This window comes from Dermacentor albipictus, chromosome 10 (assembly GCF_038994185.2).
Source record: "Dermacentor albipictus isolate Rhodes 1998 colony chromosome 10, USDA_Dalb.pri_finalv2, whole genome shotgun sequence".
Classification (NCBI taxonomy): domain Eukaryota; kingdom Metazoa; phylum Arthropoda; class Arachnida; order Ixodida; family Ixodidae; genus Dermacentor; species Dermacentor albipictus.
Genome location: NC_091830.1, coordinates 52,762,642 through 52,777,948, shown reverse-complemented (window position 1 = coordinate 52,777,948; position 15,307 = coordinate 52,762,642). Strand labels below are relative to the sequence as shown.

The following is a 15,307-nucleotide window of genomic DNA, read 5'->3' as shown; positions in this document are numbered from 1 at the left end:
CTTGACCAAAAGCCGATGGTTAATGGCCAAAAGGCGTCGAATCAGAAATAACTATCTTTTTTTGTTTGGTCAAATTATTCATAATGAGTGTGTACACGTCATATCAGATGGGGAGCTACCGCGGTTTCCCTGACGTCGCGTGACAGACACATGAAGTGGGGGTGGTCCAAAAACGTTTTTTACCAATTGCGGAGTGCAGATTGCAGAATTGGAATAGAAAAGTTCGGAATAGTTTTACGTTATAGCGCCCATAGTCATTAGAGTCGAAGAAGAACTTGGCAAATTGGCCAAATAAAGAGAGGGCATATGATGAGCTTCTAAGTGTAATAACGACAGAAATACCGAAAGAGAAACAACCTATTCGTTGCAAAGGAAAAACGAAACCGAAAATCTGGTGGTGTGGGAGATACGAGAAGCGATCGCCGAACGACAGAAAGTATCCTGAGAGCAGAGGCAGGAAAAGCAGGTGCAATTGCCACAGGATGAAGTAACCAGTAAATGGGAAATATACCGGGAGAAAAAGTCTATATTTCAAATACTGGAGCAAGCCAAATTAAAAGATGAAAGTGAACGTTGCTTGTCACAAAGCGTGAGAAAAAAAAAGCTGCACCTAGAATATTTTGGAACCACATAGAATTATTACGCAGGAGGTCAACAACAACACCACAACATATCCTAGACGACAATGAAAACAGACTGGAAGGAGAAGCGGCAATAAATTACATACGAAAATAAGAGCTGAATCTTTCCAAGGCAATGATGAGCTTGTATTTGCAGAAAAAAAAAAGTGCACGAGAGAGACCCAGGTGGAAAGGAGCTGGTGCTGACAAATTTCAACTGGAAGAAAGCCGAAGAGAAAATTCCTAAGTGCACAGCCACAGGGCTACAGGAGGTTCCCTTTACGTGTATAATGAACTAGGACCGAAAAGTAAGGAAGCTCTGGTGAAAGCAGTGGAAGAAACTTTAAAATATGAACGAATACCGGACAGCTGGCGACAAAGTAGAATTAATTTAATTTATAAAAGTAAGGGGGAGAAAGCTAGAATTCACTCGTATGGACCCTTGACCATTACATCGGTAATATTGTTACGTGTAGCTGATGCCGAATACTATTTACAATTTATTTACAGAGAAGCTAACGGAGGCCAAAATGGCGACGCTGTATCAAGCGGGCACACGTCGTCTTCTTCCTCCTCAGTGCAGCCCCACTGTGGCGGCTGTGCTCTATCATCACCCCCGGCAGTAGGAGCACCATTGCGGTGTTTAATCTACACATCCGCGGTGAAAGGTGTGTGCCATGGCTTAAGTCTCGCCACGCGAACGATGTCACTTGCAGCTGACGATGACGCTGAGAGGTTGGCGGGGATGATTTCATACGTGACATCTGTCACTTGTCGCACCACATGGTAAGGGCCAGTGTAGCGCGACAGCAGCTTTTCGGAAAGGCCCACACGTCGAATGGGTGACCAGAGAAGCACTAGAGAACCAGGATAAAAGTACAAGTCGCGATGGTGGCAATCATAAAGGGGTCTCTGATGCTCTCGTGCGGTCTGGAGACGGGTGCGGGCGAGCTGGCGCGCGTGGTCGGCGTGTGCGATCGCGTCGCGGGCGTATTCAGTGGCTGAATGTGTGGCCGAGGACAGCAAAGTATCCAAGGGCGACGCGAGTTCTCGGCCATATAGAAGATAGAAAAGTGAATAGCCGGCGTTGTCGTGACGCAATGAATTATACGCGAACGTCCCATATGGTAAGTGAAGATCCCAGTCATGGAAGTCGGTCGCAACGTACTTCGAAAGCACGTCAGTCATGGTCCGGTTGAGGAGCTCCTTGAGGCCGTCGGTCTGTGGGTGGTAGGACGCGCTGAACTTGTGCTTTGTCGAGCCCGAACGGAATGTCCTCGCCGACTGCCGAGGGAGAGCTGCGGCCATGGTCAGTGAATAATTGCCGCGGAGCATCGTGCACTAAAATGACGTCATAGAGAAGAAAGTCAGCAACGTCAGTAACACAACTTGGCGGGAGGGCCCTGGTGAATGCGTACCGCGTAGCATAATCAGTAGAGACGGCGACCCATTTATTTCCGGAGCCCGAGACAGGAAATGGTCCAAGAAGGTCTAGACCAACACGGAAAAAGGGTTCGGGTGGGATATCGATCGGCAGGAGACATCCAGCTGGAGGTGTGGAGGGCTTCTTCCGGCACTGACAGGGCTCACAAGCGGCAACGTAGCGCCGGATGGAGCCGGTGAGACCTGGCCAAAAGAATCGACTGCGTACACGGTCGTACGTGCGCGAGACACCCAAGTGTCCAGCCAAGGGAGCGTCGTGAAGTTCGTGGAGGACAGTCGAACGCAAGTGTGATGTAATGACGAGCAGAAGGTCAAGGCCGTGTGGATCGAAATTGTGGTGGTATGATGTCCCCTCTTTGAGGAGAAACATCCGGAGAGAGGCCTTGCCAGGCGGTGACTCCAGATGGTCGATGAGGGCTCGTAGAGAAGGATCGCGGCGTTGCTCATTGACGATTTGAAGCAACTGGGACACATAAAAAACGCAAGCGATGCCGTCCGCATCAGCTGATTCGTCGAAGGGGTAGCGGGACAAACAATCCGCATCCTGCTACAAGCGTCCCGTCTTATATATCACGGCGAAGGTACATTCTTGCAAGCGTAACGCCTTGCGAGCGAGTCATCCCGTGGGGTCCTTGGGCGAGGATAGCCAGCAGAGAGCGTGGTGATCAGTGATGACACAGAATGGGCATCCGTACAAGTATGCATAAAACTTCGCGTCAGCCCACACAAGAGCGAGGCACTCGGGCTCTGTGATTGAATAATTGCGCTCGGTGGGTGATAGAAGTCGGCTGGTATAGCCTATAACGCGATCATGTCCATGCTGGCGTTGTACTAATACTGCTCCTATACCGTGACCACTGGCTCGAACTTCCGTTAAGGCAGACGGGTTAAAGTGGGCCAGAATTGTAGGCGTGGTAAGGAGAGTAGTGAGCTGCGAAAAAGTTGCCGCATAGTCAGGACCCCCCAAAAATGGGCGTCTTTCTTCAAGAAGTCGGTAAGGGGACGTGTGATGGTCGCAAGATCCTTCACAAAGCATCGGAAATGCGAGCACATCCCTACGAAACTACGAACGTCCTTGGTAGACTTCGTAACAGGAAAGTTCGTAACGGCGCGAATTTCGCCCGGATCAGGGCGCACGCCTCTGGCATCCATGAGATCTCCAAAGACGGTGATTTGGCGGTGACCGAAGTAAGATATTTTTTTAGTTAAATTGGAGACTGGCGTGGCGGAACACGTCCAGAATCGCTGAATGACGGTCTAGATGCGTGTCGAATGTGGGCGAATAAACGATGACGTCGTAAGATAGCACAAACGGTTGGACCACTTGAACCCCTGAAGCAAAGAGTCCATCATTCGTTCGAAGGTGGCGGGCGCGTTACAGAGACCGAAAGGCATCACCTTGAACTGATAAAGGCCGTCAGGGGTAACAAATGCAGTTTTCTCTCCGTGCATGTCATCAACGGATATCTGCCAATAGCTGGACCGTATGTCGATAGAAGAAAAAATAGGTTGCACCCTACAGGCAGTCTAGAGCGTCATCAATACGTGGCAAAGGGTACATGTCCTTTTTTGGTATTTTGTTCAGGTGACGACAATCTACACAAAATCGCCACGTTCCATCCTTCTTTGTGACAAATACGACGGGAGAAGTCCAGGAACTACAGGAAGGCCCGATAATGTCCTTTGGAAGCACCTTTTTTTACTTCCTGTTGGATAACAGTTCGTTCCGACGCAGAAACACGATATGGGCGTCGGTGAATGGGGTTCGCATCACCAGTATTTATGTGATGGGTCCGAACAGACGTTTGACCCAAGGGTCGATTGTCGAAGTAAAAATGTCGCGATAGCCTACAAGAACGCGCGAAAGGGCTTCAGCGTCAGCAGGTGTAAGGTCAGAGGAAACCATTTTCTCAATGTCGACATCAGTACCATGCGATGACGTCATGGCATGAGCTGAGATGTAACGATCTTCCACTGTGAAGGCTGGACCTCATAATCCTGCAAAGCGCTAATTATAGCCAATAAGATCCCCTGAGGCAGAACTTGCGCTGTTAGCGAAAGTTTGACAAGGGGAAGGCAGGTGCGGTTTCCAGTAACTCATAGCACAGTGTGCGGCACGGTAACAGCATGTGTAAGTATAACGGCCGGAATTGGTGCGACCACATAATTGCCGTCAGGTACAGATGGTGAGGATAACAAGTCGACGTGTGTCACAGAGTGAGATGATAGGCGAATAAAATTCATGCAGCTCAAATGGCTTGGATGCGGCTCTACAGGGTCGGCAAGAAGAGGCAAGTCAAGGTGAAGTGAGCCGGCCGAACAGACAATGAGGGCAGAATGACTAGCAAGAATATCCAGACCGAGAATGAGTTCATGACGGCTATGCTCAAAGACGGTGAAGAGGACGATGGTGTATCTCAGCAATAGTGAGTCGGGCAGAGCACATGCCAACAATAGCGACAGTCCCTTGTCAGGAGCGAAGGAAAACGACGCGATAGAGGGAGGGGGGTGGTGATCGGCAGAATAGCGCGTCGGAAAAGTCCAGCGGCTGCGGCAGTGGCGAACGACCTGTCTAATGCGCCGGCAGTTAAAACGGATCGGCTTGTCATCCACGGTACGCCATTCGGAGGGGTTGCGCTGTCCATAAAAAGAGTAACAAGAGTGGGTTGGGGACGTGCGTGCAGAATGAGGTTTCGAGAGTGCGGAACGAATGGGTTGCAGGCCGACATTGGACAACTCTTGACGCATGACGGCCTTGCGATGACGTATGACGGAGGAAATTGTCAGCGGAGGATGATCAGGTGACGGTATTGAAGTGGCCGCCGGTTGTGCTGCTTTGACCTCACGATGAGTGATGTGCGTCAAGTTGTCACATCGCGATGGCTGGTGGAAGAGGTCGTCACGAGATGACGTAGCAGCTGTGTTGGTAAGTCGCGTGATGTGCTGGGATACCCGGCGGCTTTTAGCATGCCCGAGGAGAGGGCACTCCTTGAGGATTGTATCGAAGCTGGTGACGATCGTAAACACCAGTATATTGAAGGCGTCGTCCACAATGGCTTTGAGGACGTGACTAACCTTATCGTCCTCACACATGTTCAGGTCAGCCTTGGCACGAAGGGCCAAGACGTCGAGAATGTACGACACGTAGGACTCGGTCGACGTCTGTACACGTGTGGCAAGGGCTTTCTTGCCATTGACATGGCGACCGAACGCATTGCCAAAAAGGTCGCGGAGCTTCTCTTTGAAGAGATCCCAGGTCGAGATCTCCTCTTCGTGAGTTTGGAACCATGCCAGTGGAGCTCCGATGAGGTACAAAAGAACGTTACCAAGCCTAATAGTCGGATCACACCTGTGGCTGGTGCTGACGCGTTCGTGTAAGCGGATCCTGTCATCAGCATCAGGGCTGCCGGCTCCGGTGAAAACACCAGGATCCCGAGGGGGTGAAACAGTGGCGTAGTTCGATGCTGCAGGCGGAGACGCTTGCGTAGATGAAGTGCCGCCAGTGGGAGCCGAAGTTGCACTGTCCCCGTTGCGACCCCTGCTGAGCTCCATGACGGTTGCGTGGATCGGTATACCCCGCACCTCACCCAAATTAAAGTTACATCTAGCTGATGCCCAATGCTATTTACAATTTATTTACAGGGGAGCTAACGGAGGCCAGAACGGCGATACTATATCAAGCGGCCACAAGTCGTCTTCTTACTCCTCAGTGCAGCCGCACTGTGCCGGCTGTTCCGTATCGATATACCGGCTAGAAATGCAGGCAATCAAATTAAAGCTTCAGGCATGGGCAGAGAATAATTGCATTTTGGGATGACTTCAGCATGGCTTCAGAATAGGTAGGCGTTTACATGATAACTTCTTTGTTCTTTACATTCCACCCAGAGATCGCATTCATTTCTCGTACCTGTCCTCAGCAATCCAGAGTTGCACAGCTCCCCACATTATTGTGGGCAACTTCAATGCTCATCACCCCCAATGGGGAAGTACAGTAATGAATTGAAATTGAATGAAACAGGATTTCGTCAATATTAACGATGGCTCTCCTACGTTTCTGCGTGGCACGTCCTATAGTAGCTTCTTGGACCTGACGTTTGTTTCCTCACGACTACAGTCTTCTATTAGCTGATGCAGTGATGTGGAAACACATGACAGTGATCACATACCGCTGGATACATGATAACAGATTTCACAAAACACTGCTTCAATTCATACACAACACAGGCCTCACAGCACACATATAATACACATATACGCTCCAACATTTATGCCTTAAGGGCAAGCCTTCATCGCAATAAAAAAACATACCAACGTATATGTGCGTAAAGTGGTTCGCACTTACCACTTCGCCTCAGGTGCGGTGCACAGGCTGGCCCACTTTTAAGACATTCGTGGAGAATTCCTGTGCGAATCTCGAGTCATCAACCGAAATAGAAGACTTGATCACGTCCGCCCTCGGTGAGGCCATGCGGAACATATGTGCACCTACACCGTGGTCTCCTATTGACGTGGAATTCGACAGGTTGCGCGCAGTCCGACGGCGCGCTGAAAGAAAATATAGAAGGAAGAAATCCACGTACGATCTCGCCCTTTGTCGCCGAGCTCAACGACAAATAAAGCGTCATCTCGAGAAATTAGGAAGGAAGCACTTGAGAAAGTTCTGCTCATCACTGGATCCTCGGAAGCCGCTGTCACGTATTTGGCATGTAGTCAGGAACCTACGTTTTCCCCCACAAGAAAGGTACCCTTTCAGTGCTCTGGCCCTTTACCAACGCCGCAATGAAGTAGAGGTAGCGGACGACTTCTGCAAAATGATTGTGGGCACAACTCAACCAGCCTCAATCCAATTAGAAGTTTCTGCGCCACCTTCCTCAAGTGACCACTACGACTTGTTCTTTACGATGCCCGATTTAGAGGCTGCTGTGGCGTCGTGTCGGCATTCATCTGCTCCTGGCCCTGACGGGATCTCGTACTCGTCTCTCTCTCACCTTGGCAGGGATGGTCGCACTGCGCTGCTTCATTATTACAACGACACTTGGGTCTCCGGTATTTTTCCGCAGCAGTGGAAGATCAGCCGCCTGGTTGCTCTCTTGAAGCCTGGAAAGTCTCCTTATGAGCTTACCTCATACCACCCAGTTGCATTAGCCAGCTGTGTTGGAAAAGTTATGGAACGAATGGTCCTGGCGAGGCTCGAATGGTTTCTGGAAAGAAATGATCTTTATCCGAACATGATGACCGGTTTTCGGCTGGGTCGTTCTTCAATTGACAGCGTCATTGACCTCGTTACGACAGTGGAACATGAAAAACGTCAACGCCGACTCGTCGCCGCTGTTTCCTTAGATATCAAAGGGGCCTACGACAACATCCTTCATGAAGCCATTCTCGATGCCCTAGATGATTTGGGCATTGGCGGCCGGCTCTACCTGTGGATTGTGAGCTAGCTCAGCGGCCGTTTCGATTACATGTCCACGCCTGACGGAGAGACTAACCGTCATCAGGTATGCCATGGAGTTCCTCAGGGAGGAGTTCTCAGCCCAACATTATTTAATGTGGCACTGATTGGCCTGGTGAGCGAACTTCCACCTCACATCTTCATCAGTGCATATGCAGATTACACCTGCATCTGGGCTTCTGGTACAACACGCCCACAACTACGTGCGAAATTACAACGGGCTGTGTCATCTACTTCACGATACATACGGCGTCAGGGTTTGCGCTTAGCTGCCGAAAAATGTGCTGTGGTTGCATTTACGCGCAAATCCGTCTGCCGATACCCGATCTGTATTAATGGTGTCATAATACCTTATGTCTCCCACCACAGATTCTTGGGCTTATCATCGACCGCAGTTTGTCATGGACGAGGCATGTTAATATGTTGAAGCGAAAACTTAATCTGTTTTGCCATGTTCTTCGCTTCGCAACAGGCATGAAATGGTGCCCCACGGAAGGCTCATTACTAAGACTTTATCAGTCTCTTTTCGTAGGCTACATTCGATACAGCCTTCCGATACTCTCAAACTTGAGCATTTCCTGCTTACGGACATTAGAGAGCGTCCAAGCGCAGGCACTCAAAATATACCTCGTGTTGCCACGGCGTGCCTCCAACAAAGGCACAATTGAGGAAGCCCACGTATGCCCATTATCGATATACCTGTCCCACGAACCACTTCATGTGTATTTACGCTCACCGACACGACACCATTGCCATCCATTGACGTCGGTTCTACATGAGCGGCCGGACAGCAGTTTCACAAGTGCACTCTGCTGCCATCTACCCCACGTAACATCAGGCTATGCCCTTCCATATCACCCCGTCAAACGACCATGGGTGATGGTTCAACCTTCCGTATGTGTACATGTCCCCGGCATACTAAAGAAATCATTGGTTCCCGTCAGTAGACTACAACAACTTGCTCTCGCGTGCATCTGGTCAGAATACCAGACATATGTTCATGTTTACACAGACGGCTCCGCGTCACCAAAGGCATCGACAGCAGCTGTGGTGATACCAGCCCAACAGATGACTCGAGGTTTCATACTAGACCATAACTCTATATCAACCGCTGCAGAGCTTGTGGCTATTCGGGAAGCGATTCGCCACATCTGTGGGGAAAGACCTCAAGAGTGGCGCATTTTCACGGACTCAAAACCTGCGCTGCAAATTTTGGGATGCTTCCTGTGCCACACCGCATATCAGGTTCTGGCACTGCAGATCACCGAGCTACTTTCATGCGCTCAAGAAAAACACCACCGCATAGTGTTCCAATGGATCCCGGGACACTGTGGGCTCAACGGTAATGAGATGGCCGATGCTGCAGCAAGACGCGCCCTCAGCAATGGCCTGCGAATTGTAGTGCCATTCTCCAGACCGGACATCACATGCCTCCTGTCGGAATTAATGAGGAGTGCAACGAGAAGATACTGGGCCCAGCCAGACGCTCGTCACGTCCGCCTTAAAAGGCTTGATCCCGATATGAAATTTCCTACTCTCCGTGGCATTCCACGCCCTCATACATGCCTGATACACAGACTGCGATTAGGCGTCGCCTTCAAGCGCAAATATTTGGACATTATTGGACGGACAGACTCCCCGGACTGTTCAGTGTGTGGCGCAGAAGAGACTATAGAACATGTGCTCGTGGTGTGCCCTGAGTATGCGCGCGAAAGACTGACAATGGCAGATACATCGAGACATTTACAAAATGGACCACTGTCGGAGGGCCTCTTGCTAGGAGCATGGCCACAGAGTTGGCAGACGACAGAGACAATGCGTGCACTTTCACGTTTCCTAGGTGACACGGGCCTGGACTCACGCCTGTGATACCAGTTGTGTAATGTGTCCTTCACCTCGTTCCTCTCATTATCATCCCCCATTGTGACCCTTTTTCTTCCCCTCTTCCCCTTCCCTTACGTAGAGTAGCAGGCCAGATTCTCCATTATCCGGCCGACCTCTCTACATTTTCCAATCATTAAAATACTTCTTCTTATTTGTTCTTACTCAGTGTATTGAAATATCAAAAATAGAAAGCAGACCATTATATGTAGCTTTTTTAGACATTACAGGGGCCTATGACAACGTAGACCATTTTGTGGGATATTCTGGAAGGGAAAGGCTTAGGTTACGATTGTCTACAGTTTAGATTTACTTAGAAAGTACCGTTTGCGTTGAATGGGAAGGGATGAGGAGCGAGGGGAAAGTTGATGTTAACAAGGGACTGAAGCATGGGTGCCCTTTATCCCCACTGCTGTTTATGATGTACATGGTGAGGATGGAGAGGGTGCTAGAAGGAAGTAATATTGGCTTTATTCTCTCATACAAACAAGCGGGTACAGTAGTAGAGCAGCAGCGTCCAGGTTTATTTTATGTGGAGAACATTGTATTGCTAGCTAACAAGCAAATTGATTTGCAACGTCTGGCTAATATCTGTGGACAGGAAGGCAACAGTTTACGGTTGAAATTTTGTGTTAGAAAATCAGGTGTGTTGGTATTCAATGAAAACAGTGAACAGACAGTGGTGACGCGAGGCCAGGAAATACCTCGGGTAACAGACTATAAATACCTTGGTATATAGGTAAACGAAGGCAGTAGATATATGGAAACACAGGAAAAAACAATAACAGTAAAGGGGAAGAGAAATGGCAGCCATAATGAAACACAGAGTACTATGGGAATACAATAGGTACGAGGTGCTTCTAGGTATGTGGAAAGGTGTAATGGTTCCAGGACTTACTTTGGGAAACGCGGTTCTTTGCTTTAAATCAGGGGTACAGTCAGTACTCGATGGGAACCAAAGGTCAGTGGGTCGCCTCGCATTGGGCGCTCACCGGAAGACTATAAATGAAGCTGTGCAGGGTGATATGGGCTGGACTTGTTTTGAAGTGAGGGAAGTTCGCAGTAAAATGGAGAATGAAAAACGACTGAGGAGTATAGAAGAAAGTAAATTGGCTGGGAGAGTGTTGAGGTACCTGTACAGTAAAAACATTGACACAGTGCAGCAAGAGAACTAGGAAGCTTACCAGCAACTACGCGGCCTATAGGGTGGGCAATGCAGCAACAAAGATCATCAAGCGGAATATATTCTCATTGGTGGCGGCAACGGAAAAGAAGCCTGCCATGAGTAACTACCCTATTGAAAATCCCAGCATTGCCCATCGAGAATTTTATGCCGAGCATGATGTAAAATGTGCTGGGCATGATGGAACACATGGTGGTTATGGTAAAATTCAACGTGGGTATATTGGGTAGATGGTGGGTACAGTGGTAGATGGTGGGATGTATTGGTGGGATACATACTGGGTGACTTTTCTCAATGGTGGGCGGGCTGGGTGAATGGTGGGTATAGTGGGTGGATGGTGGGATGACTACTGGGTGACATGTGTAAATGGTGGGTGAATGCTGGGTGTGCTGGGAGGATGGTGGGTACATACTGGGTGAACTGTGGGAATGGTGGGCGAATGATGGATGTGCTGAGTGAATACTGCATGTACGCACTGGGTGAAATGTAAATGGTGGGTAAATGGTTTGCATGCTGGCTGAATGGTGGGTGTACTCGGTGGTTCGTGAAACACATAGTGGAAGAAAAATGAGCGAATATATGTGACAGCCAGAACATGACAGGTGTGTGTGTCAATGGTTGTAACATATTTGGAGTGATAATGGTGGGTGCCTAATGTGTACATGATTGTTTGATTTTCCAAATGGTACCAATGCATGTAGTCCCATTTTTTACGTATATAAACGTGCATGCACAGGTACTTTGCTATTATAACATTTATTCTAATATTTCAGCATATTATTTCATAATGCATGCCTAATACATAAAACAAGTAGTTTAAGATATCTTGATGTAATGACTAATGAATGCGTACCGTTCCTACACTTCGTAGAAAGGCATGAAAGGAAGTGGTTATGATAATGAAAGGTTCTACTTGTAGCTTTCATAAAATCAACTTTGAGTGATGTGCTGAAAGCCAGTAGTTGTGCCTACAATTTGTGTTATATAACACTTAATTCTACTTATGTTACGCTATACTAAACATTATGTGAGAACCAGAAAAGGATTCCACATTGTGATGGGAAGAAAGGGTATTTGCTAAACACAAACGCTGTGCTTACAGATGGCTTGGCAGTTCTGTAACTCAGAAAAGTACATACATATATATATATATATATATATATATATATATATATATATATATATATATATATATATATATGTGTGTGTGTGTACTTGAATGGAGTAACTATAGACGGCACAACCTATATTACTGCTGAATTCATGTCGACACAATGCAACAACTAGTGTTGAATAATATCTCAAAATGTTTTCTTAACTGGAACAGGCAACAGTGCACAGATGCGAATTTTGTACTTGGAGATAATGATATGAAGAAATGAAATACACTACTCCAGACAAATGAACAATTATATTTGCCTTTAATGTGGTGGAAGGGCGCCAGCACTGGGGACATGGTGAAATTTTGATAAATCAACCCAAGATTCACGTACTGCAACAAGTTTAGATAATTTTGCTTTGTAGTACGATTTCTACAGCTGGATTGCTATGATATTTCAACACCACCAGAGGCATTTTACTGTCAAGCAGGAACATCTTTGAAAGGACACTTATTGAAGAAGGCAAACAAGACAAAATTTGTCACAATGTGACGTCATGTCCCACTTTAAAAACACAACCTGATCAATATTTAATTAAAAATTGTGAGACCATTTTAAGGATATGTAAATTTATTAGTCCAAAAAAATAAAAGCATTAAAAAAACCTTCTCAACCGGGATTCGAACTTGGGACCCAAGGATCACGAGCCTAGCATCTTACCACTGCACCACGGCACTTTTTTTTCCTTTACGCACTGGTCTTTCAGCATACATTTTGGCTATGTCAACAGTCAAAATCGCTGTCTGCGTTGCTGTTTACATTTCTATTTTAAAAGTCAAGATGCGCGTTCCCTCCACCGCGTCAGCTGCCGCATCTCTAGATGAGCACAAGTGTTGTTACCATCGACAGGTACATCGTGGAGTGATACAACATCAATTTTGCTGTACGACATGCATACTGAATAAGAAATTCAGAAATAGACAATGCTGACCGGGGACACTGTTAGGCTTGTTACTGCTAATTTCGACAGTTGTCTCTCGCTCTTTACACTTTTGAGCTAAATCAGGAAAGAAACAATTCATGATAGCTCATTACTTTTGGAAGCGAGATCGGGATGTCTTAGAACACGCACCTATAAAGTGAGATATAAGAAGGAAGAAGAAGCATAAGCTTGTTGCGGTAATGCTCGGGAAACTATGGAGCATGTTTTAGTAGAATGCGAAGACGTCTACCCAGCAGTCGATTTGGGCACCACTGGCCTCCTTTTAGCCCTTGGGTTCAGCGAGAGCAGAGGAAAAGTAAACATGTCCGCAATATGCATTAGTAAGAGGCGATTGGAGTATTCGTGAAAGAAAAGTAGGGAAACGACAAAAAACGGAGACGTACAAAAGCACAGTTCGCAATAGGGGATCAGAAAATATGGTTGTCGGAGGTCATAGCGTTTTTTTTATTGTTTACCGAGGTAGGACAATAGGCAGTATAATAGCAAGAGCTTGGTGGCGCAACACACCGCCCCGTAACAAAGGGGACACACATACCATCCATCCATCCATCGTGGTCAATGATTGGCGTTGGACACCAAACGCGCCCCTGCCACTCGGTTAGATTGAAGCTTCTACATCTACCTCCTTCATCGCCCGCTTTTGCGGTCGGTGGAAAGGTGTGCGGAACAGCTTGACGATATGCAGCTCTCCCGTGAGGTTACGTGCATGGTCTCTCGGGCAAAATACATGGCAAGCGCCCAACCACAGAAGCGCAGCCACAAAATAATCCACTATCAGTGATCTACCGGCTTACCCTCACCGCAGCTAACTAAATGGTAATCCACCGAATAAACACTCTGTACATGACCTTAACTTCCTAGAGCAACGGTAAACTGTGCTTACGTCACAGGCGCCCTGGTTTTTGCCGGCAGCACAAATTGCGGGACCAGGACGCACGCGGCGTCCCATGAAGGGATGCGGAAGTCTTGGTAATCTTGCTCGGCACTGATCATCTGGGAGAGCAACGACTTTTGCGTGCAGAAGAGTTTTGCTACCGTCTGCAGCTATATAGAAAAGAGAAAATAAAATCAGGACATTAAACCTTTCCTATAATATCTTCGCTACATGAATTAAAAACCTAGCGCGAACAATAGTTGTTTTTGAGAAGCAAGTAGCAAGGTAAATGTGCAAGAAAAACACTGCAGGAGCACTGACTCACACCTGAATTTTCTATTTATTTGGAAATCATTCAATATATTCTTTTATACAGGAGCGGTAGGAATGTGCCAGGATATGCGAAAACAAGTTAACTAATTTTTTCTTACCTTGCGATTTATATTTTACAGCCTGTTCACAGATTATGCGTATTCTTCCTAAGTTTTCAAGAACGTTTATATGTCGCCTGTGACAGATAGGATGATTTTTGCCTTTGAGTTGGATTATTTGAAGAGGGGTACATTACTATAACAAATCGAAACACATAATAAACTAATTAACAAAAACTCACTCATTAGCTCCTTCATTAATTGCTTTGTGCCACATGTTGCCGTTTACGAATTGTAGCCGGCGAGACGTATCGATTTGAAATGAATTTGACTTAAAATGAAAGTGGACGTACAACTTCCTACGTCCACTTTCACATGTTGGAATAGAGGTAGAGTTCTTTTACAGGGAACTTATTTTCGTGTCGTTCTTGGCGAAGTAAACAAAAAAACGTGGGCTGATCTCGGAGATAGTGCAATGGCAGTCCGACCCGCGGCGGAGGTGAAGCAGGTGTTAAGCACTACCCATACGTGGGCCGAGTGCGAAGATAGTGAAATGCCGCGCCGACCAGCGGCGGAGGCGCAGTTCGCCATTAACGGGCCCACATGCACAGCTTCGCTGGTCATCCTTCTTCGTAGAGTGCAAGGGCTCCGAGATTTTTGTTCCTCTCTTTTCATCTTTTTTGTTACAACCTCGACGCGGCGACGTCGCTAGTTCTTTTTTAACGCCACCGATCATTTTGATTAAACTATTATCACATTTGCTAATCAGTTTTACTCAACAGCCCCAAAGCATGCTTCTCTGCACGCAAAACCGTAATGCGGCAGATAAGCTTTCAGGGTGGCCTGACGAGAACGGTTTTGTCTCTGACCAGCTTTTGTATTTTTTTCTTTTTTTCGATTGTTTATTTATCGCTTTGAAAGCTACCAATCATCTACATCTACTCTATTATAAGGATTAAATGTCTTAACTTCGCAAGTCACACATTCTTGTGCAGCTACAAGGCATTACACTTTTCGCACGAGAGACAGACTTTGTTAGAGTACTCGCCAAAGAATGGGGCTTATGCATTATAAATGTAATTACTTATAAACGAGTGCCCTCCAGAGTCATTTTGCGGGCAGTTTATTACACGCAGCATTGATCCACTTTACACACCACAAATCTAACCCGGGTTCGGCAGAAAACAACCAAGCACTCAAATCACTAAATCAAAATCACCTCGATCGCGCACAGGATCCGCATAGCCATTTGTAGATATATTTGTGCTTGTGAGGCAGATTATTCACCGTCGGCGATAGTCTGTAATAATAATTAAAAATATTTGGGGTTTTACGTGCCAAAACCACTTTCTGATTATGAGGCACGCCGTAGTGGAGGAC

At 47.1% G+C, this 15,307-nt stretch overlaps 1 protein-coding gene across 1 annotated transcript in view; it reads right to left on the bottom strand.

The window, feature by feature from the left end:
• Window positions 1-15,307, bottom strand: part of LOC135907642 (chymotrypsin-1-like) — a 49,430-nt gene that overhangs the window by 4,459 nt on the left and 29,664 nt on the right. Inside the window, exon 7 of the mRNA XM_065439338.2 lies at window positions 13,566-13,726. Coding sequence (XP_065295410.1) covers window positions 13,566-13,726 — 161 coding nt within the window. The remainder of the gene's footprint in view (window positions 1-13,565; window positions 13,727-15,307) is intronic.